Source organism: Pan paniscus, chromosome 16 (assembly GCF_029289425.2).
Source record: "Pan paniscus chromosome 16, NHGRI_mPanPan1-v2.0_pri, whole genome shotgun sequence".
Lineage (NCBI taxonomy): Eukaryota > Metazoa > Chordata > Mammalia > Primates > Hominidae > Pan > Pan paniscus.
Window position 1 is genome coordinate 62,498,985 of NC_073265.2, and position 20,849 is coordinate 62,519,833.

The window sequence follows — 20,849 nt, forward strand, 5'->3', positions numbered from 1 at the left end:
GCTGGAGTACAGTGGTGCAATCTCAGCTCACCGCAACCTCCATCTCCCAGATCCAAGCGATTCTCATGCCTCAGCCTCCCGAGTAGCTGGGACCCCAGGCACCTGCCACCATGCCCAGCTAATTTTTGTATTTTTAGTAGAGACAGGGTTTCACCATATTGGCTAGGCTGGTCTTGAACTCCTGACCTCAGGTGATCTGCCCGCCTCTGCCTCCCATAGTGCTGGGATTACAGGCATGAGCCGCTGCACCTGGCCTCATGAGCCTTTTTGAACAGGAGGTAGAATTTTCAAGTTATTTTAAGAAAATTCAAGCACAAATACATTAATATAATCACTGGATTATAACATTTTAATATGCCTATACAATGCAGTAGAGAATATAGTTTATTACTGCTTCTCTTAACATTTTTCTGTAATTTTTTCCTGAAAGAACACAAGTGGAAATAGTCTTTTAAATGAATGGTGGTTATCTATTAACTCCGAATTTTCTTTCTTTTTCTCCATTTCTCACCTTTCATTCCATTATATTACCCTGCATTTCCCTTTTATTTTATTTTTGTTTACATTAAAATGCCACTTCCCTTTTTAAATTATTTTCTGCTCAGACACTTCTGAAGTTGATTTATTTGTTATTAATGCTCCATACACTCCAGTGCCAGATCCCACTCCCATGATGCCACCAGTGGGAGTTCAGGCTTCCATTCTGAGTCATGACACCATAAGGATTACGTGGGCAGACAACTCGCTGCCCAAGCACCAGAAGATTACAGACTCCCGATACTACACCGTCCGATGGAAAACCAACATCCCAGCAAACACCAAGTACAAGGTACTGACACATTTGCCCTGGCTGAAAAAAGCTAATCATTGATACTTTCAAATTTTAAAGTCTCAATTCATGTTTTTTTCAGAATGCAAATGCAACCACTTTGAGTTATTTGGTGACTGGTTTAAAGCCGAATACACTCTATGAATTCTCTGTGATGGTGACCAAAGGTCGAAGATCAAGCACATGGAGTATGACAGCCCATGGGACCACCTTTGAATTAGGTATGTGTTGTCAGAAGCCATGTCACATGGCTGCTTTTACTTCCCAAGGAAAGAATTGAGTGCATGAATTGACATATTTACAAAACACAGTGAGCAACTACATTTGGAATTCAGTGTTTGCTATTTCAGCTGACAAGTTGTGTGTTTTTAATTACTGAACAAGAACATTAGCAAATAAGAGGATACTACAGGGAAAACATGATAAATTACAAAGCACTGGGTAGATGTAAGGGATTATTGCCATTAATCCTGCTTTACTGGTAAACTGAGATAGAAAAGATGAAGTGACCTGCCCTTGACCAGGCAGTTCCAATGCCGTGCTTGCTTGGAGCCTGAACACTTTGCTAGGTGACCCCAAAGCCGCCTCTGCAGTTTGCTTGCAAGCAAATTAGCGTCTTATAAAATCTTCCACTGAAATAATCCTTAAGGTCTTTGTAAGTGGACACGAGAGGGAAAAGATGACTAAGCAAATTAAAGAGAGAACAGGCTATCTGGGTTTGAGATTCTGTTTGGTTTTTGCTGACTTTTAGACATGCCTTTCTGCTACCCCCTGGGCTTTCCTAGTCTAGGGATATGCATAACCATTTCAAATCTCTGTCTATTTTGGCCTCCTATTTCTCTCCTATATGAATAATGGAGTTATAAATTCTCCACAAACTGGGCTTGGCCTCAGTGTCTTTTTGTCTTCTGCACAGTTCATTGGACTTTGTACAGAAAAAAGGGTGGGATTTGAAGAGTTAGAAATACAGTGCATCAAAGTTTAAATAGACCTTGAGTTTGCTTTCTTTGCCAACCATTTTAAGAAAATGTTTTACTTCAATCCCAACCCATTAGATAACAAATGAGATTGTGTTTTCCCTTAGGATATTTGCATTTCACCAGGCTTCCTTACATTTTATCCTAAGAGAATTCTAGTATTTTAGGAAGAGTTGAGTAAATTTAAGGATGTACTTAATTTGCTCATTTTCCTACTAGTGTGTTAAAAGTTTTCAGCTATCACATGGAAACACAGGAAACATATTGTCCTGTTGCATAAATGAACAGCTTCACTTTAGAGCTGTAACCTCAATAGTTGGCAGTATGTTTGCAGAATAAACTCATAGTGAAAAATATTAATCTGTAAATCATCTATTCTTTGAAGAAATAGGGCTTTTAAAAGTTATATTTGGGGCTGGGAGTGGTGGCTTGCACCTGTAATCCCAGTGCTTTGGGAGGCCATGGTGGGCAGATCACCTGAAGCCAAGAGTTCGAGACCAGCCTGGCCAACATGGCGAAACCCCATCTCTACTAAAAATACAAAAATTAGCTGGATGTGGTGGTGCACACCTGTAATCCCAGCTACTTGGTAGGCTAAGGCACGAGAATCACTTGAACCCAGGAGGCAGAGGTTGCAATGAGCGGAGATTGTGCCACTGCACTCCAGCCTGGGTGACAGAGCTAGACTCCATCTCAAAAAAAAAAAAACAAAAAAGACAGCTATATTTGGTTTGGAGAGCCAACTATAAATGAGAGAGAAAACTGTTTTACAATTTACAGTATTCTAACAAAATAATCCAGTGTGACAGGGAAGAAGTCATCTTGGACGAATTACATAACTTCTCTAATTTTTTGGTGTCCTGATCCATAAAGCAGAGATAGTGATAACTACCTTTCAAATTTTCTGCAAATACTAAGTGAGATACTATGTGTACGTTACCTGGTATACGGTAGGTACTTGGTACAAATGCCACTTGACTTTCCTACCTAATTATCCTGTTTATCCCTGACTCCCAGCCAAGATGCCAATTCTGTATCTTCATAGTATGGTATTTCCTCTTTGGTACTCTGAATATTCTTCTTTTGATTGGAACTTTTGATAGACAAACTGTGATTTCTTTGAAGCCAGAAGCTTTATCTTTTTTGCCTTGTGCCCTTTATTTTGCCTTACAAGTGGAAAAGGTTGAAGAAATAGTGAACTAATTTGAAATGGACAGAAATTATTAAAAATTTTGTTATTTTGTAGTTCCGACTTCTCCACCCAAGGATGTGACTGTTGTGAGTAAAGAGGGGAAACCTAAGACCATAATTGTGAATTGGCAGCCTCCCTCCGAAGCCAATGGCAAAATTACAGGTAAGATGCAATCAAGTGTGCATTTCTTTGTGCCCTCTTCCTGCCTGACAGGAGTATTCCAGGAGAGTACCGTGTTGCTGGGAGAAGTGGGAGTCTGAAGGCTGGCTTGGTCATTTTATGGGAAGGTGTGAGTCATGATGGTCCTTGAAATTGGGGTGAGGCTGTGCTGGTCGCCCATAGCGGCATAAAATGGGTTGCCTGTTGGTGGTTCTGACTGCAGTCGGGGATGGGAGGCACTAGACAGCCTTTGGCTATAGTGGGACTTTGTAGACATTTATTTTCCTTAGGAAAGCTGTTCTTCTCTGTCTCCGCCTAGATGGACAGCTTCAGAATTATATACCCCCTCCCTGGTTCTGTAGAGTAATACCCAATAAACAGAGATTCTGCTCTTGTACCCTGAAGCCACACACACACAAAAAAGCCCATTAGATATTTAATTCCTTTTCACTGCCCCCTGAGACCTGCTACTTCAAGTACCTGTGCTCTTATAATTAGAGTTAAAAGTGTGAACTGGCCTAGGTCTTTGTAGGGACCTGGAATTTTTTCCTTGTACTTTCAGAGGAAAACCTTCCACAGTAGAGGGGACACTCTGCCTTCCTCAGCCTTATCAGGGAGGGAAGCCTGATGGGGTTCAGCTGCTCTTACTTCCTTTGGCGCCTCTGCCCCATGTAGGTGTGTGCTGAGGAACTGGGGTTTGCCCTGAAGTTCCTCTGTATGAATAGGTGGCCTAAGGAAATGGAAAGCTTTTCTTAGCACTGTCCTGCTTCTTGCTTTCAGTAGGAATCTCTTTCTGTACATCCTGGTCTTTATGTCATTTTTTTAGGTTTTGACTTTGCCTCTTTTGTGAAAGAATGAATCATTACTTGACTTGGATTACATTTTACTTTGTCTTTTAAAACCGGCAACAGCGCAGTGCCCTTTTGCTGTGGGTCAGATAGATTCATGGTTGTGACGCTTCCCTTCTCAATGTGGGGATTAAGTGCCCCCTGGTGGAAGTATCAGGTGACAGTTCACTGTGGCTCTGCCCAGGAGTTCCTAGGAGATCACATCGGTAAGAGCTAAAACAGCCTGTCAGGCAATTCCTGGTTTTCAAAACTGCATTATTTTAATTGTAGACCCTTGAGGGTACATTATTCAAATATTATGCTATAATATGCATATGATGTAATAGGTACTTATTGATTTACTGAAGGCAAAAGGAAAAGCAGGAGTGAGATTTCTTTTCCCATTAATTCCTTTGGACAGGTTACATCATATATTACAGTACAGATGTGAATGCAGAGATACATGACTGGGTTATTGAGCCTGTTGTGGGAAACAGACTGACTCACCAGATACAAGAGTTAACTCTTGACACACCATACTACTTCAAAATCCAGGCACGGAACTCAAAGGGCATGGGACCCATGTCTGAAGCTGTCCAATTCAGAACACCTAAAGGTAATGCTCCCCAAGCTGAGGGTTTTGTTGTGTGTCTCTTTAGTGGGGCTATGCTGACACTATCACTTGAGCATATAGAGTCTGTGGATAGTATATGAAGTCTTAATGATGAGCTTGTGAGCCATGATGTGAAGATTTATCCCAGAATGATTCCTCACCTACTCATTGACCACCAAATCAGTGCTCCCTGGGTTACCAGCCTAAACATATCATATAAAAGAGGACACTGGCTCCAGGCTATTTGGGGCAGATGAATTGCAGTGATCTAAAAGTTTTTACCGGTCAGATCAGATGTGATTCTTTTGATTCCCATATAGAGAAAGAGTAGTGTGTTCTTGTGATGGATGGTTCAACTCAGGCAGGCTATTAACCTGAAAGACTTATTTGTGGACGTTACAGAGAAAAAGAGACTAAAAAGGGCCTTTTAAATAAAACCCTAGATAAGAAAATGAAGATAAAGCACTGAACCAAGTAAGCCTAGCCTAATAAAATTTAACTGGGGACTGAATCTAAGGAATTATGGAAGCCCTGTATGAATTTAATTTCTGTTAGTACTAAAGTCAAGTTTCAGTTTGTCTGGAAGTTTGTGGGGGTTTTAATTTTTTTCCTTTAAAAAGTTCTGCCTGTCCCATCTTCAAAGCTTGTGATCCTTGCTCTTGTTTTTTCTTCCCCTGTGCTTGGCCTGTTAGCGGACTCCTCTGATAAAATGCCTAATGATCAAGGTAAATGAGTAGATGGCCTCTCTTTTCTTTCCTTTCTTTTGTGACCTATTATTAGCTTTTGGTTTTTGTTTCTTTTTTTTTTTTTCCTGAAAAATCAGCACCATGTGTTAAAAGCCACACATTTATTGGCCAAAGTAGAGTTGAGTCCATGTTCTGAAAAGCTGGGGAATTTATGTAGAAGCTAACTAGGCTGGCAGAAGAAAACTGAACCAGTAAACTGGTCCTGCAGCTGTAGGAGATTGGTCTTAAGTGTGGATCAGATCATCCTTTGTGCTGAGATATTGAAGTTCTGTGACAACGATAAGCATTTAAGTCATGATTAGACCAATCATACCAATTGTTCATGTTTGCAGCAGTTGTTCATATTTGATCCTACCAATTGTTTATATTTGTAGCATCTAGAATTTTATTAGTGTCTTTAAGTGGAAAGTTGTATCACATTCAGTGAATACCCTATTTTCCTCTTCCCACAAAGAATCCACAAATTTACTTTACTAAATGTTGTGATTCTGTGTGACTAAATTAATGCTTTGTTTATTCTGTTACCATAAACTTAATTCAGAGCTCTTTTTTCATTTCTCCCCTTAAATATATCTGATCATATTAAAAGAGGATCAAAACTATTTGGAATAGAAACTTAGGCCACGTACGGTGGCTCAGGCCTGTAATCCCAGCACTTTGGGAGGCCAAGGTGGGAGGATCACTTGAGCCCAAGAGTTCAAGACTAGCCTGGGCAACAAAGTGAGACCCCCTCTCTACAAAAAATAGAAAAAAAAAGTTAGCTGGGCATGGTGGTGCGCACCTATAATCCCAGCTACTCTGGAGGCTGAGATGGGAGGATGGTTTGAGCCTGGGAGGTGGAGGCTGCAGTGAGTCGTGATCACACCACTGCACTCCTGCCTAGGTGACAGAGTGAGACCCTGTCTCAAAAAAAAGTAAATAAATAATAATAATAGGGATAATTGAAATGGGGACTTAGCAAACAGGGGCTTCCATGTCACCATTCTTGAAACCATCTGTCAATAGTCTTTACACTGTAACTGCCATGGTGGAGGGATAGCTATATTTTGTGATTTTTATCTCTAGGAAGTCAGCTAATGCTAGTATGTTTTCCATACTGAGAATGAACATTAAAAGTACATTTAATTATTGCTCTCTTGGTTTAAGAGTAGTTGTTAGAATTGCAAGTTATTTGGATCTTGGCTAATGGCAAGGAAGAGTCAGAACTTGAGGTATGAAGTTTTCCAGGACACTTTGGAAATGTGTTTGCATTCAGTGAGTCTTTTGCTGTACATTGGAGAAACTGCAAACATACTTTCTGTTGTGTGAAAGTGCAGGAATATAAAAATACCCATAATATATATATGCACAGAATATAAATGGGCTCATTGTTTTATCACTTGATTCCATAGCCAGAGTGCAATTCTTAGCTGCATGACACCTCTGGTATTTAAAATTCTTTACTCATTGATATTTTTGGTGCTCAGTTCATCCTTGGAATTTCTTGTTCATAGTTTACATTCAAGAGAAACAATGTTGGGAAATACAGGAATATAAACCATCCAGTTTGTTAGCAATGTGTGTTCTTTGACAATTAGGTACATAATCCAATGCTCTGGATAGTTTGGCTTAAATGTAGCCTAGCTGTCAACTAAGTACACTTAAACCTGAAGAGCCTTGCAGGTGCTAAGCCATCTCCACCAGCTAGACTTTGTCATAGTGAAAAGCATATGAAGAACAACTGGACTCTTAATCTATGGTGTGTGTCACTTGGGAGAAATGATGGCATCAGAAGTAAGGAGATAAAGTAATATGTGTGGACAGTGGAAAAAGGGCCAGGGACTGTGAGTAAATTCTAGAATATGCCCTTTTGGATATCCAGGAACTCCTGTTACCTTCTTTTGGTAGGTTTTCAGTTTCTGGAAGCATAGCATTGTTTTAGTCACTGGATTTATTCTGTTAGATGAACTGCATACACAAACTTCAGATTTTAATTTTTTCATTTCATTGAATATATGTATCTCCTGATAATTTATGGAAGTACTTGACATTAGCTCTAATGTTTTGCAGAAACACCTAGTTTATACATTTCTAGTAAGGCTTTATTTGTAGAAATAACTCTCATTTATAAGTGTTTTTTGAAGCTTCATGCTCTCTGCCTCTTTAAAGAGAAGATTATACTCTTTCGTGAAGATTTTTTATGCTTGTAATAGGAGTGGTTAACATTTATGGAACATCTACTATGTGTCAGTCAGTATTAAAAATATTTTATGGTATTAAATTTCCATTTAATCCTCACAACAGCTTTGTGAAGTGGATACCATTATTATCCCTGTGTTACAATGAGAAAACTGAGGGCCAAAAAGAATAAATAACTTGCCCAAAGTCAAACAGTTGTATATGATGGAGGTAATATGCAAGTGCAGTCTGTCTATTAAACAGTGTGCTATATTAGCCTCATAGTTAACTTCATAAAACAGCTTTTACTTTGCAATTCTTTCAGACCTCTTTTTCAGGAGAAGTATGATATTGCTTTCTGGGTATAAACCTTAGATTGACACCTTTGCTTTATTGGAAAAAGGTCCTCGTATTTGCTTTTCCCAAGCAGCTTTTCCTATAAATGTGAAGAGCAAAATTCAAGGCCAAGTATAAGAATTTTTTAAAAAACTGATATTTGCACTTTCTGAGGCCTCCTTCTGGGGTGGTCCTAGGCCTGAGGTCAGCAGCCTCACTTAGTATGTTCCCTGATGATGGATTAGGAGACAGTGTCTTTTTGAGCAACTAGGAGGAAGACTGTTTTTTTCAGCCTCTGGAATGTTTAGGTGACTGAGCAGGAACTGAGAACCTGATTTGAACTTCCATTTACCTTCCTGCTCCTGCTTAGCTTAGGGTAACTTTATATTCAGAAGGACAACTTTGTAATTTGAGAAAAGAATCTAAACAATACTAACACCTGCTAGGTCAGGTATTAGTATCCACATAGCCAGGTCCCTTGGAAGAGTATAGTTCTTTAATGTAGACATTAACCTAATTAGTCCCCTTGGTTCCTTTTCTAGGAGAAGCTACTTTTGCTGTAAGTCCTCTGAGCAGTCCTTTGGGAACTGTTTCCTAAGCTAGAGAAATAGCACCTGCTGTCCCAGCTTCTAAACAGCAGTGACAGTCAGCTCACAGCCGTGAGACAAGCGTGTCAGTCTTTCAGATGCCTCATTACATAGAAAGCTATACCTTAGTTTGCTTTCCACACATAGACTATAGATTCCCGTGATTTATGTGCTACTTTATTTTCTCATGGACAGAATAGACTAAAAATTGTGTTTTTTGTTTAAAACACTCCCTAGCTATGAAGTGGACTGTCACGCCAAATATGTGGGGTCATTATTGACATGATTTCTTCTCCTTTAGCCTCAGGGTCTGGAGGGAAAGGAAGCCGGCTGCCAGACCTAGGATCCGACTACAAACCTCCAATGAGCGGTAAAGCCTTTCCCATGGCGTTTTTTGCTTACTATGGACATGAAGCACTTTTGCTTAAATTTTTGAAATGTCCTTTATAGCTTGTGTGTGGTGGGTTGTAGCATATTAACCTGTTTTCTTTTATTGCTAGATTTAAGTGTTTGCCAAATTACTCGAAGCCCATGCGTCGTAGGACCCATAAATCAAATTGTTTCCCCAGTTATCCAACTTAAGATTAATTCCTAAACAATTTGTTCATCCTGTTGCCTACTGCCTCTAGAAAAGAGTTAGAGTTTCGCTTTCAAAAATAAACCCTCTAGTGGGATTAGCCACCATCCAAAACAAGCCAAACAAATGCTTTTAGAATCATTAAGTTCTTCCAGTGCTACTACATACTGCAGTGTTTTTAGTTTAGCAATTCTAGAAAATTCTTCCACTCTCCTAGCCATCCTGAGAGCTGGTGCCTTCTAATTTAATGATGACACCCCCGTCTTTACAGAGCTTCACCATATATAAGCTACTTTCACACATGAAGTCACAATTGATTCTTACAACATGGTGAAGCAGGGAGAACAGATACCGTTATTCCCATTTAATACATTCAGAAACTAAGTGGAGAAGTAATGTGCCTGGGGCCACGTGCTAATTGTGGCAGTCCTAGGACCAAAACCCAGGGCTTCTCATTTCTGATTGTGCTTTTCCCACTGTCACATTCAGCCTAAAAAAGCAGTGGGTCCTGTACCAGACGTGGGAACCTAGAGTGGAAAGTGTCCACAGAAGTAGTTACTAGGAATGACCCTTAACTGTCTCTTCGCATGTGGAAGAGAGAGACATATGAGAGAAACACCTGTCCTCTAGTAACTCATAGTCTAATTGTAGGAATACGATGATGTCTTAATCTCCAGCTATCTATTTAAATCAAAAGTGGAACTGCCCAGACTTTAATGAAATCAGCATTAAAAGAACCAGACAAACTTAACATCCTTCCAGAAATAATTGTGCTCCAGGTTCTAGGACTCTGTTTATGAGTTTCTTCTTCTCCATGTGTATGTGACATTTATATTGTGTCCACAGTATAATTTTTAAGGCTGTGAGGAAGGTAATTACTCCTTTGTCTTTCTTTCATTTATGTATTCACTCATGCATGCATGTTTTTTTGTTTTTTTGGTTTTGGTTTTTTTTTTTTTTTTTTTTTTTTTGAGATGGAGTTTCGCTCTGTCACCCAGGCTGGAGTGCAGTGGCATGATCTCAGTTCACTGCAGCCTCCACCTCCCAGGTTCAAGGGAGTCTCCTGCCTCAGCCTCCCGAGTAGCTGGGATTACAAGCGCCTGCCACCACGCCCAGCTAATTTTTGTGTTTTTAGTAGAGACGGGGTTTCACCATGTTGGCCAGACTAGTCTTGATCTCCTGATCTCAGGTGATCCGCCCACCTCGGCGTCCCAAAGTGCTGGGATTGCAGGCGTGAGCCACCACGCCCAGGGCCCGCGTGCACGTTTTTAAAGATGCAGGCTCTATGTGACAAGCTGTGGGAGCAAGAGGAGTGAGTAACAAACTACCTGATAAAGGGAAAGCTTCCTAGAAGAGGTGCTGTCTAACCCGGATCTTCAAGGATGCTAGAAGATTGCTAAATGTCAAGAAAGGGATTGGACATTCCAGGAAGCAATATCAGCATGTGCAGAGGCATGGCAATATATTAATAAAACAGCCTGCTCTCTCCAGGAGTCACACTGCATAGAGAAAGGGTAGAGATTGAGTTGAAAATGCAGGTTGGAATCAGCCTGTCAAAAACTCAAGTACCAGTGCTAAGAAATATGAGCTTTATCCTACAAATAACATGTGAAATATCTGACACCACTGGTACACTATGACATCCATCTTTTATTATCAACTATTATTACTCTGATAGCAGTGAAGAATAAGTTGGGGGCTAAGAGTATAAAGTCAGGGAAGAGGGGTTAGGGAGCTGTTACAGGCCAGGCATGGTGGTATGCACGTGTAATCCCAGCTACTCAGAAGGCTGAAGCAGAAGAATCACTTGAACCCGGGAGGCAGAGGTTGCAGTGAGCTGAGGTCACACCACTGCACTCCAGCCTGGGCAGCAGAGTGAGATTCCGTCTCAAAAAAAAAGAAAAGGAAGCTGTTATAGTAGTCCAGATGAGGCATAAAGAAATGGCATATATATTGTCCCTGGTAGGACTGTTCTTTGGCAGCTCACTCTTGCTGTATCTTAGAAGAAAACTTTTGTCCAGCTCATCCGCAAGAGGTCAGATGTGAGTAAATGAGAATTTGTCAGTGAAATGCAGGAAAGAACCACCTCCACCTCTGCCTGCCTCCCATACTTCAGCTCCCCAGCCTCTAATTTGCAATGCCTGCCCTACCAAGTACCCAACCCTGTAGTTCAGCACTGCTATTAATAACAGTGTTATGGAAAGCCCTACTCTAATATGAACAGTATGGTCCATTTTAGTGGCCCCAGTACCATGGTCTTTCCCAAATATAAAAACATTGTTTTATTGAAGGTCAGTATGTACAGTTTAAGTTGTCTGTCTGCTTACCTTTTTCTCATAAATGAAAGATAAAAATGATTGAACCAAATGTAGAATAGGCTCTTAATCCCTTCTAAATCAGCCCCAGATTTAGCACTGTACTTAGATGTAGTCTGTAAAATCAAAGAAGCAAAGTTGGAGGGTCAGTTAATCCGGCGTTGTGGAAGGGATTCCCACAATGAGTGTAAGTTTGGATTAGAACATAAATTTGGGCCGGGCACAGTGGCTCATGCCTGTAATCCCAGCACTTTGGGAGGTTGAGGCAGGCAGATCACGAGGTCAGGGGATCGAGACCATCCTGGCAAACACTGTGAAACCCCGTCTCTACTAAAAATACAAAAAAAATTAGCCGGGCATGGTGGCGGGCGCCTGTAGTCCCAGCTACTCGGGAGGCTAAGGCAGGAGAATGGCATGAACCAGAGGGGCGGAGCTTGCAGTGAGCAGAGATTGTGCCACTGTACTCCAGCCTGGACGACAGAGCGAGACTCAAAAAAAAAAAAAAAACACATAAATTTATAAGCCAGGTTGTTAGGAGAACCACTTCCGGAGATTTTTTTTCCCCCCTAGACGGAGTCTTGCTCTGTCGCCCAGGCTGGAGTGCATGGCGCGATCTAGGCTCACTGCAAGCTCCGCCTCCCGGGTTCGTGCCATTCTGCTGCCTCAGCCTCCTGAGTAGCTGGGACTACAGGCACCGCCACCATGCCCGGCTAATTTTTTTGTATTTTTTATTAGAGACGAGGTTTCACCATGTTAGCCAGGATGGTCTCGATCTCCTGACCTCGTGATCCACCCGCCTCGGCCTCCCAAAGTGCTGGGATTAACAGGCGTGAACCACTGTGCCAAGCCAAGAGATTTTTTTTTTTAAACACACATTCCAGGCCATACTTTGATGGTAGGAACTTCTTCCACAACATCCCACGCTGGCAGGATGCCTCTTAAGTACTTCCAATAACTAAAGATTCATTACTTGGCAAGGCAGCTCATCCCATTATTGTACACCTCTGATTGTTAGAAAATTAAGAGAGAGAGTAGCTAGAAGGAAAGAGATTAGATATCCATGGTGGTTAGACATGTGTGGTGGGATTTGCCACATTTTATAATATGAGCATACATAAATAATGAGTAGGGAAGCAAAGAAACATGTTTCAAGAAATGGAAGACAGTAAGACTTAGAGCTAGATTACAAAGCCTAGAGCTCATCCTTTCAGCAATGGGGAAATAATAATAGGAAAAGGAAAAGAAAATCTGAATTTTCTTCAGGGTCCTAAATGGTCCAGCCTCTGCAGCTTTTCCAGCCTCATCCCTTTTTTCCTCCTCACTTCCTTCCTTCTGACTTGCATCTCTCTGCTTAAACAACACTGGCTGCATTTCTCTTCCTTGAGAAGAGCTTGTTCCTGCCTCAGGGTCCTTTCCCTTGTATGATGGAATCTTTCTTACTCAGATCTGAACTCAAATGCCATCTTCTCAGAGAAGCTTTTTCTAACCATTCAATCTAAATTGGCTACCCAGACACTCTGTATCATATCCCCTCATTTTCTTTTTTTCACACCGTTCGTTATTAACTAATAATTTCATATTTATCGTTTGTCCCATTCCCCCGCCCAACGTTCACATCTTTGTTGTTCACCATTGCACCTTAGTACCTAGAACAATGACTGACACATAGTAACCATTCAGTATTTGTCAAATTAAGGCATACTTCAGACCTACTGTCTCTTGAAGTTGAACAAGAGAATTAACTCTGCGTAGGCTGTGTATTTATAAAAACAGACTTTACTTTTCATGCAATTTTTATAATCTCAGATATCTGCCTGTTGGGGAAAACTTCTGCTTTGTATGAATGAACATTTTTAAATGGTTTTGAAAACCAGAAAACTAAATGATTTATAAGTGGTGCTTTACAAGATGAGTTTATATATCACATGAGACACCAGAGAGGCAAGACTCTTTATCTGTCTAAGTATATGTCAACCTTTGAAAGCTCTTGAATGTTCAGTACAATTTGAGAAGCTTTAATTAAGTACTATCTTTGAGCAGGCTCTGTCCTGAGCACTGTTCATAGGACAGACTCTTAGCTGTCTAGGAGCTCATCATCTAGAGAAGAGAGCCATATTCACGCGGCACTTTTATATAAGTCAGAGCAATGAGTGTTATCAAGAAGTTCACGTGAGATATTAATGGTTCTGTAGCTTGATAGTATGTATGTTTTAAATTCTCTAACCCTAACACATATACCATTTCTCTCTCTGCAGGCAGTAACAGCCCTCATGGGAGCCCCACCTCTCCTCTGGACAGTAATATGCTGCTGGTCATAATTGTTTCTGTTGGCGTCATCACCATAGTGGTGGTTGTGATTATCGCTGTCTTTTGTACCCGTCGTACCACCTCTCACCAGAAAAAGTAAGAAGCCCCAGATGTACCCCTTAGATTTTTGGCATCTTATCTTTTTCTTCCATGTGACTTCTGTATATGGAGTGGTACACAAAGTTAAGACATAAAAATACATGAAAAGGAATTTAAGATATTTTAAAAGAAAATGGGAAGTGGTTCCTCTTATCAGTCAGTGTCCTGGCAGAAAAGAGGTGGCACATTTAAAAGGATTTCAAAAGAGATAATTTACAAAGTCATAGGTGGGGTTAGGGAAAACTAGGCAGGGATATTCAGAGGCTAGCAGCTGTGATAAGACACCATCATCCTTGGGCCTGAAAGGGCAAGAGGAGAGAGCTGTTTTCAGAAATCTGAAGCAGTAGGAGAGGGCTTCCTGACAAAAGCAAAGTGGGTGCTAGAGGCATGCAAGCCATTGCCAGCCTCCTCCCAGCGGACAGTGGCAGGAAAAGAAACACCTCCTACCCTCCAGCCTCTTGCCAGTGTCTACTATTAGCTCTACCCAGCTGGAAGCCAGGAAACCCAGCAGGATTGCCAAGTAATAGTTAATTTAGCTCAACCTCTGGGGTCAGAGAGCCAACTAGAGAATAGATGTGGTGAGAAAAGTAGAAAGTGTCTGGCATTGCTGGTCACCCCCTTTGGAGCACCATCTGTACATGCCCACAGTGAACCCGATGCCCAAGAGTCTGTGGACATTCTCACAGGCTGTGTCACAGCACAAATGCCAGCCCAGTTGGAAGAAGACCATAGGCCTGTCATTCTAAATCTAAGTTTAAGAATATTTTTAAAGAATTGCTACCAAGTGTAGAGTTGGGGGTGGGGGTAGGATTGCTTTAATGAACAGGAAAGGATCATTGATAATCAATTTATCAGTTTCTCAGAGCGGCTGAATGGCTGCTAGCCTTGAACTCCTCTGGGATTTTGAGGGTTGTGGCTAATGGTCTAAGTGCAGATAGCAAGGGGGCTCAGTTATGTAGTGCTTGCTAATACCATACACTCCTACACTTGAAAGAATCCTTGATCCTAAATTACATTCAACTCAGATATCTGGTTAGCAAAATAGATAGAAAAAAAAAAAAGGAGATTCCTGAGTTATTCCTAATAGCAGTACCATAATGTGCATAATAAAATGACTTTAGTTGCAATATCTTGAAAGATCATAAGATGGGGGTGTTGCTCCGCTAGAGAAAGAGAAATTCATGTTTATGTGATTATCCATGCAGACTTGATCTGCCCAAGGCAAGAATGCATGTATTTAATAATCATAAATTTGTTCATTTTCACTGTACAGGGCAAGTACAGGCCACCCTGTAACTGCTACTGGTAATGACTTTATGTCATTTTTTGTAGGTTATGTGATATTTTAAATCTCTCTTTCTTTTGCCCAAATGAAATAGCTTTCCGTAGCTTGTACTATATCACTTTTCCAAGAAAAATGGAGCCTTGTTTTATAATCCTTCTGACCACTGCCTCTTATAGCTCTTCCTTTTTTTTTTTTTTTTTTTTTTTTTTTTTGAGACGGTGTCTGTCTCTGTTGCCCAGGCTGGAATGCAGTGGCACATTCTCGGCTCACTGCAACCTCTGCCTCCTGGATTCAAGCGATTCTCCTGCCTCAGGCTCCCAAGTAGCTGGGATTACAGGCACCCACCACCATGCCCGGCTAATTTTTGTATTTTTTAAGTAGAGATGGGGTTTCACCATGTTGGCCAGGCTGGTCTCGAATTCCCGACCTCAAATGATCCACCCGCCTCGGCCTCCCAAAGTGCTGGGATTACAGGCATGAGCCACTGCGCCGGGCCCTGTCTACTTTTAATAGTGGAAAACTATTATTTTTAAAGCCTCAAAGACTACATTTTTTTTTCTACTCTAGAACTTTTCTTCAAGCCTCTTTATTTGGCATTTAATATTTATCTATCTATGAACTTGATTTTATATCAGTTTTAGAAATATTGGGATCTTTATTTTTCTGTTATTGAAATAATTTGAAGACCAAAATGACAGAATTCCTTAGTGCTTTGGAAGACTTCAAATTCAAAGTAAAATTTTTTTTAGACAGGATTTCGGTCTGTCACCCAGGCTGAAGTGCAGTGGAACAATCTCATCTCACTGCAACCTCCACCTCCCGGGTTCAAGTGATTCTCCTGCCTCAGCCTCCCAAGTAGCTGGGATTACAGGCATGTGCCACCATGCCCGGCTAATTTTTGTATTTTTAGTAGAGACAGGGTTTCACCATGTTGGCCAGGCTGGTGTCGAACTCCTGACCTCAAGTGATCTGCCCACCTCAGCCTGCCAAATAAGGTACTCAGTCTTCAGATTGAAAGTAAGAAGATGAGTTGATAATAGGCTCTATTCTCTGTATTGGCACGTCCTACAGATTTGGGTCCCTTTGTTGAAAATCATCATATCAGATCTTCATGGGGTTTTCCACTCCCCCACTTCCCCAGTTATCTGCTTTGCAAGTATTCCATTGACTGTTGAAAAATATAAGCGAGCTTTTCTTACTACTTTTCTTCCTCTGTAATACCTGAGGTTCATTTAGATGGTAGCTGTTTACAGAGTCTTACAACCTCAAAGTTGATAGAGCATTTAGAGAATCTAAACCCTCGTTGGTTCTCAGCACATTCCCCCTTAGCCCCTGACTGGCAACAGGTAAGCTGGGCTTCTCCTTCATGAAGAAGGCAGAAGCTGTCAGATAAGAACAACCTCAGCACACCACCATCAAATCTGACACCTTTCTACACTGGTAATCATCGTTTCCTCCTCCCTCCTAACCCCTGTTTGAAGCCCGTTCTACCCTTTACCCCCTGAATCTCATTGTCTTCCATTTTTCTAAGACCTTTTACCTGCTGTTATTCCTCTCTCCAGCATAGCTGACCTCTTACTCGTTATTGGCCGCCTCTTCAGTATTTAAGTGTGCTCTAACTTCTTCCAGCTTAAGGAATAATTATAATTATAACCCCACCCCCACCCCCACCCCCTGTATGGTCCTTTTCACTGGCTGCTTACTAACCTTTCTTCTCCACCACAGAATTCCTTGATTACTTGCTTATACTCTTAATGTCTGTTCACTGCCTACCCATGCATCAGCCCTTTCTAATCTTTATTCTGCCCCTACCGCTTCACCAGAATTGCTTTTGTGGAGGTCACCAGCGACCTCTGTATTGCTAAAGCCAAAGAACATTTTTCAGTTCTCATCTTAGTCTCTCAGCAACATTTCACACAGTCAACCGTTCCTTCCTTCTGGAAACATTTTCTTCTTTTGTATCCATGACAGCATGTTTTGTTTTGTTTTTGTTTTTTTTCATAGGTCCTCCTGTCTACCTAGCCATCAAATACAGACATTCCTCAGGGCCTGGGCCTGGACTTACTCTCTTCTCCTTCTGTGTTCTCCCCAAGTGATCTCATCTGCTCCCGTGGCTTCAGCATTCCAGCTACTTTTGTATTTCTGTCTCCAGCCAAGGCCTCCCTCCTCTGAGTATCAGACTTGCACACACAGTTGCCTCTTCTACATTTCCTCTTGAATGTCTCAGAGACATTTCAAATTCAGCATGTCCAGAGCAGAATTCATCATCTTTTCAGGCAAACCCGCTTCTGCTCCTTTATTCCCAATATTAAGTGGCTTAAACCAGAAACCTTAGCATCATCCTGTACTCCTCTTTCTTCTTTACTCCCACCTCACCCTACATCCATTTATTTACCAAGACCTGTCATGTCTGCCTCCTGAATAACTTTCAAATCTGCCTCTTGCCTCTACTCCCACTGTCCCATGCCATCAGTTATGGCTGAGATTGCAGTAGCATCCTAGCTGGTCTCCTCTTCTATCCCCAACCCCACAGAGCCATTCTTCACATCACAGCTGGTGTAAAGTTTTAACTCAAAAGTGTTCTCCTTACTCTCTTGCTTAAAACCATTTAATGGTTTCTCATTACTCACAAAGGGAAGTTCACACTCTTAGCATTGCCCTAAAAGCTCTTTATGATCTGGTCCCTGACTACCTTTCTAGTATTATTTCACATCATTCTCTGCAGGGTTCACTATGTCCCCACCACTCAGGATTTCTTAAAATCCTTCTAATATACCACCAGGGCATTGCACTCTGCTTTAGGGTTTTGACATAAGCTGATTTCACCACCTGGAATGCACTTTCTGTTCCCTTTAGGTCTTAGCTTAAATGTCACTTCCTCCTCTAGGTTTTTCCTGTTCAGCTTAAGTCCAACTGTTAAGAAGTTACTCTAACACTTGACATTTCAGTAAGCTCAGAACATTTTAAAATAATAGTTCAACGTCTGTATTCCTCACTTTATCAAAAATTCTGAGGGCACAGCAGTCTAGCACAGGGTCTGGCATATACTGGGTACCCAGTATGTCCTCATTAGGGGTAAGTAAGAGAGTGAATGGAGAAGCTAAAACACAGAGAAGTAGACATTGTTGTCCCCATTCTTGACTCCACCTAGTTGGTAGTCCTAGTTTGGCAGTCTTCGAAGTTGTTCCGGCCAGGTACAGTGGCTCATGCCTGTAATCCCAGCACTTTGGGAGACCAAGGCGGCAGATCACCTGAGTTCAGGAATTCGAGAACAGCCTGGCCAACATGGTGAAACCCTGTCTCTACTAAAAACACAAAAATTAGCTGGGTGTGTTGGTGGACGCCTGTAATCCCAGCTACTCAGGAAGCTGAGACAGGAGAATCTCTTGAACCCAGGAGGCCAGGTTGCAGTGAGCCGAGATCTCGCCATTACACTGTAGCCTGGGCGACGAGCAAAACTCCATCTCAAAAAAAAAAAAACAAAAAAAGTTTTTGCCTCCCTCCTTTATAAGCCATAGACTTTCCCTCTACTCCATTGTTATGTTTCTACATTGCTCTAATTAGAAACTTGTGGATGAACCTTCTGGTTTAGAGATTATATAATGAAAAATGCTATCTTAATCTTTTAACAGTCAAAAAAAGTAGTCACAAGGCAGGATTCAAACATAAAAACCCTGGTAAGTATCTCTAAATATGTGTGGACAAAATAGAGATACATTTACTCTCCCCAGGAGCAAATTTGTTGTTGTTGTTGTTGTTGGGGGCAGGAGGTATGTTTTTAGTTTTTGCTTTTTTTGCTTGAAACATCTCTCAGAAAGGAAGTTTTAATCACTCAAGCCTTTTGACAAATACGTTCAAATGAGTTACTTTTTAAAAGCTCCTCTGAACTTCGTGCCTAGGAAACGAGCTGCCTGCAAATCAGTGAATGGCTCTCATAAGTACAAAGGGAATTCCAAAGATGTGAAACCTCCAGATCTCTGGATCCATCATGAGAGACTGGAGCTGAAACCCATTGATAAGTCTCCAGACCCAAACCCCATCATGACTGATACTCCAATTCCTCGCAACTCTCAAGATATCACACCAGTTGACAACTCCATGGACAGCAATATCCATCAAAGGCGAAATTCATACAGAGGTACCATTTTAAGTGCAGGTTTTTTCTCAAATGTTAGGAAACTATTTTCATTTAAATCTTTTTTTTTTTCCCTGAGTTTGCCTTCATTTGGCAATTCCTATATGAGATCAGATTTAGAGAAATGTGTATGATAAGATTTGGGAACATATGATGAAGAATACCTAGCTTCTTATGGGAGAGAGATTCTGTAGCCATACGAGACAATCTTGCAGATCTTTTAGGTCTCTCATCAGGCTTCAGCAGCGTGATATTCAAGGATTTGAGGCTAGCTAGGCCATGTCTGTGCATTTCATTCTGTGTCTTCAGCTGGCTTCCAGCTTGCATTGTGGTATTCAGAACATTCTTGGTCTGGAGGCTCTTACAGACACCCTGTGAAGTATGGTGGGCAGCATTGTGACATCCACATTGATTCAGCAGGAACTCTTGTAATGCTCTAATGATCATTTTCCTCTTTATTTCACTTCTTACAGAAATGTCTTGTCCCCATTATGCTGTTTGTGAATTCTGAATCCCCTACTAGAAATGTTTCACTGTTGAGGCTGCTCAGTGGCGTAGGGCACATGCTGGTAACTAACCTCCACATTTAACATCTAGGGCATGAGTCAGAGGACAGCATGTCTACACTGGCTGGAAGGCGAGGAATGAGACCAAAAATGATGATGCCCTTTGACTCCCAGCCACCCCAGCGTAAGTAGAAGCATCTCTTTTCCTCAGTGCTACCAATCTGTTCAGTCATGTAGGGGAACAACTATGAATGATCTTTTTGACTTCACTTGATTCTAACACAAAGATAATCTACCAAAGCTTTGACACCTTGAAGGAGGAAGTACCAAACACTTGCCATATTTTGCAACAAACATTATTCTTGAGGCTAGCGTCGTTATGTTTATGGTAAATAAGCTGAAAAGCCAATGTCTCCAGATTCCCAGGAGTAGGAGAGTAACTATTCTCCCTAAAAGTGCATCATATCTCTATGGGAGAGATGGGAAAGCTTCCCTCCTCCAGACTAGAGCTAAGGACGGTCTGATGTTACAAGTTTTCATTATGCTGCCTGACACCAGTGCTGATGAGCACCTGTGAAATTTATTTTTTTAATTAATAGATTTGAAGGCCAAGCAAGATGGCCCACACCTATAATCCTAGTGTTTTGGGAGACCAAGGTGGGAGCATTGCTGGAGGCCAGGAGTTCTAGACCAGCCTGGGCAATGTAGTGGGACCCCATCTCTACCAAAAAAAATAAAATTAAAAATTAGCCATGACAAAAATTAGCCAGGTATGGTGGTACATGTCTATAATCCCAGCTACTCAGGTGGCTGAGGCATGAGAATCGCTTGAACCTGGGAAGCAGAGGTTGCAGTGAGCCAAAATCGTGCTGTTGCACTCCAGCCTGGGTGACAGAGTGAGACTCTGTCTCAAAAAAAATAAAAAAAATAAAGCCAGGCATCGTGGCACACAACCTGTAGTCCCAGCTACCCAAGAGGCTGAGGCTACCCAGGAGGCTGAGATGGAAGGATTACTTGAACCCAGCGTTTAAGGTTGCATTGAGCTATGATTTTGCACCATTGCACTCCAGCTTGGGCAACAGAGCCAAGAGCCAGTCTCTAAATTAATTAATTAAAATAATACAATTTAAAAATAAAATTAGTAGACTTTATATTTTAGAATAGCTTTAGGTTTTACTGTATGGAATTTTTTTTTTTTTTTT

The 20,849-nt window shown here is 41.3% G+C and overlaps 1 protein-coding gene across 17 annotated transcripts in view; it reads left to right on the forward strand.

Annotated features, from left to right (window-relative positions):
• NEO1 (neogenin 1) overlaps positions 1-20,849 on the forward strand; it is a 253,000-nt gene that overhangs the window by 217,185 nt on the left and 14,966 nt on the right. For 6 of the 17 annotated variants that reach the window (XR_008954864.2, XM_034939097.3, XM_063596778.1 and 3 more), the window contains exons 18-26: positions 606-829; positions 912-1,050; positions 3,053-3,160; positions 4,406-4,600; positions 5,290-5,322; positions 8,725-8,793; positions 13,571-13,718; positions 18,906-19,144; positions 19,739-19,831. Coding sequence is in view for 16 of the 17 variants with exons in the window: in XM_034939097.3 (XP_034794988.1) it covers positions 606-829; positions 912-1,050; positions 3,053-3,160; positions 4,406-4,600; positions 5,290-5,322; positions 8,725-8,793; positions 13,571-13,718; positions 18,906-19,144; positions 19,739-19,831 (1,248 nt within the window). In the remaining variant the exon portion in view is untranslated. The remainder of the gene's footprint in view (positions 1-605; positions 830-911; positions 1,051-3,052; positions 3,161-4,405; positions 4,601-5,289; positions 5,323-8,724; positions 8,794-13,570; positions 13,719-18,905; positions 19,145-19,738; positions 19,832-20,849) is intronic. The other 11 variants (XM_063596779.1, XM_055098917.2, XM_034939096.2 and 8 more) reach the window with 3 other exon arrangements.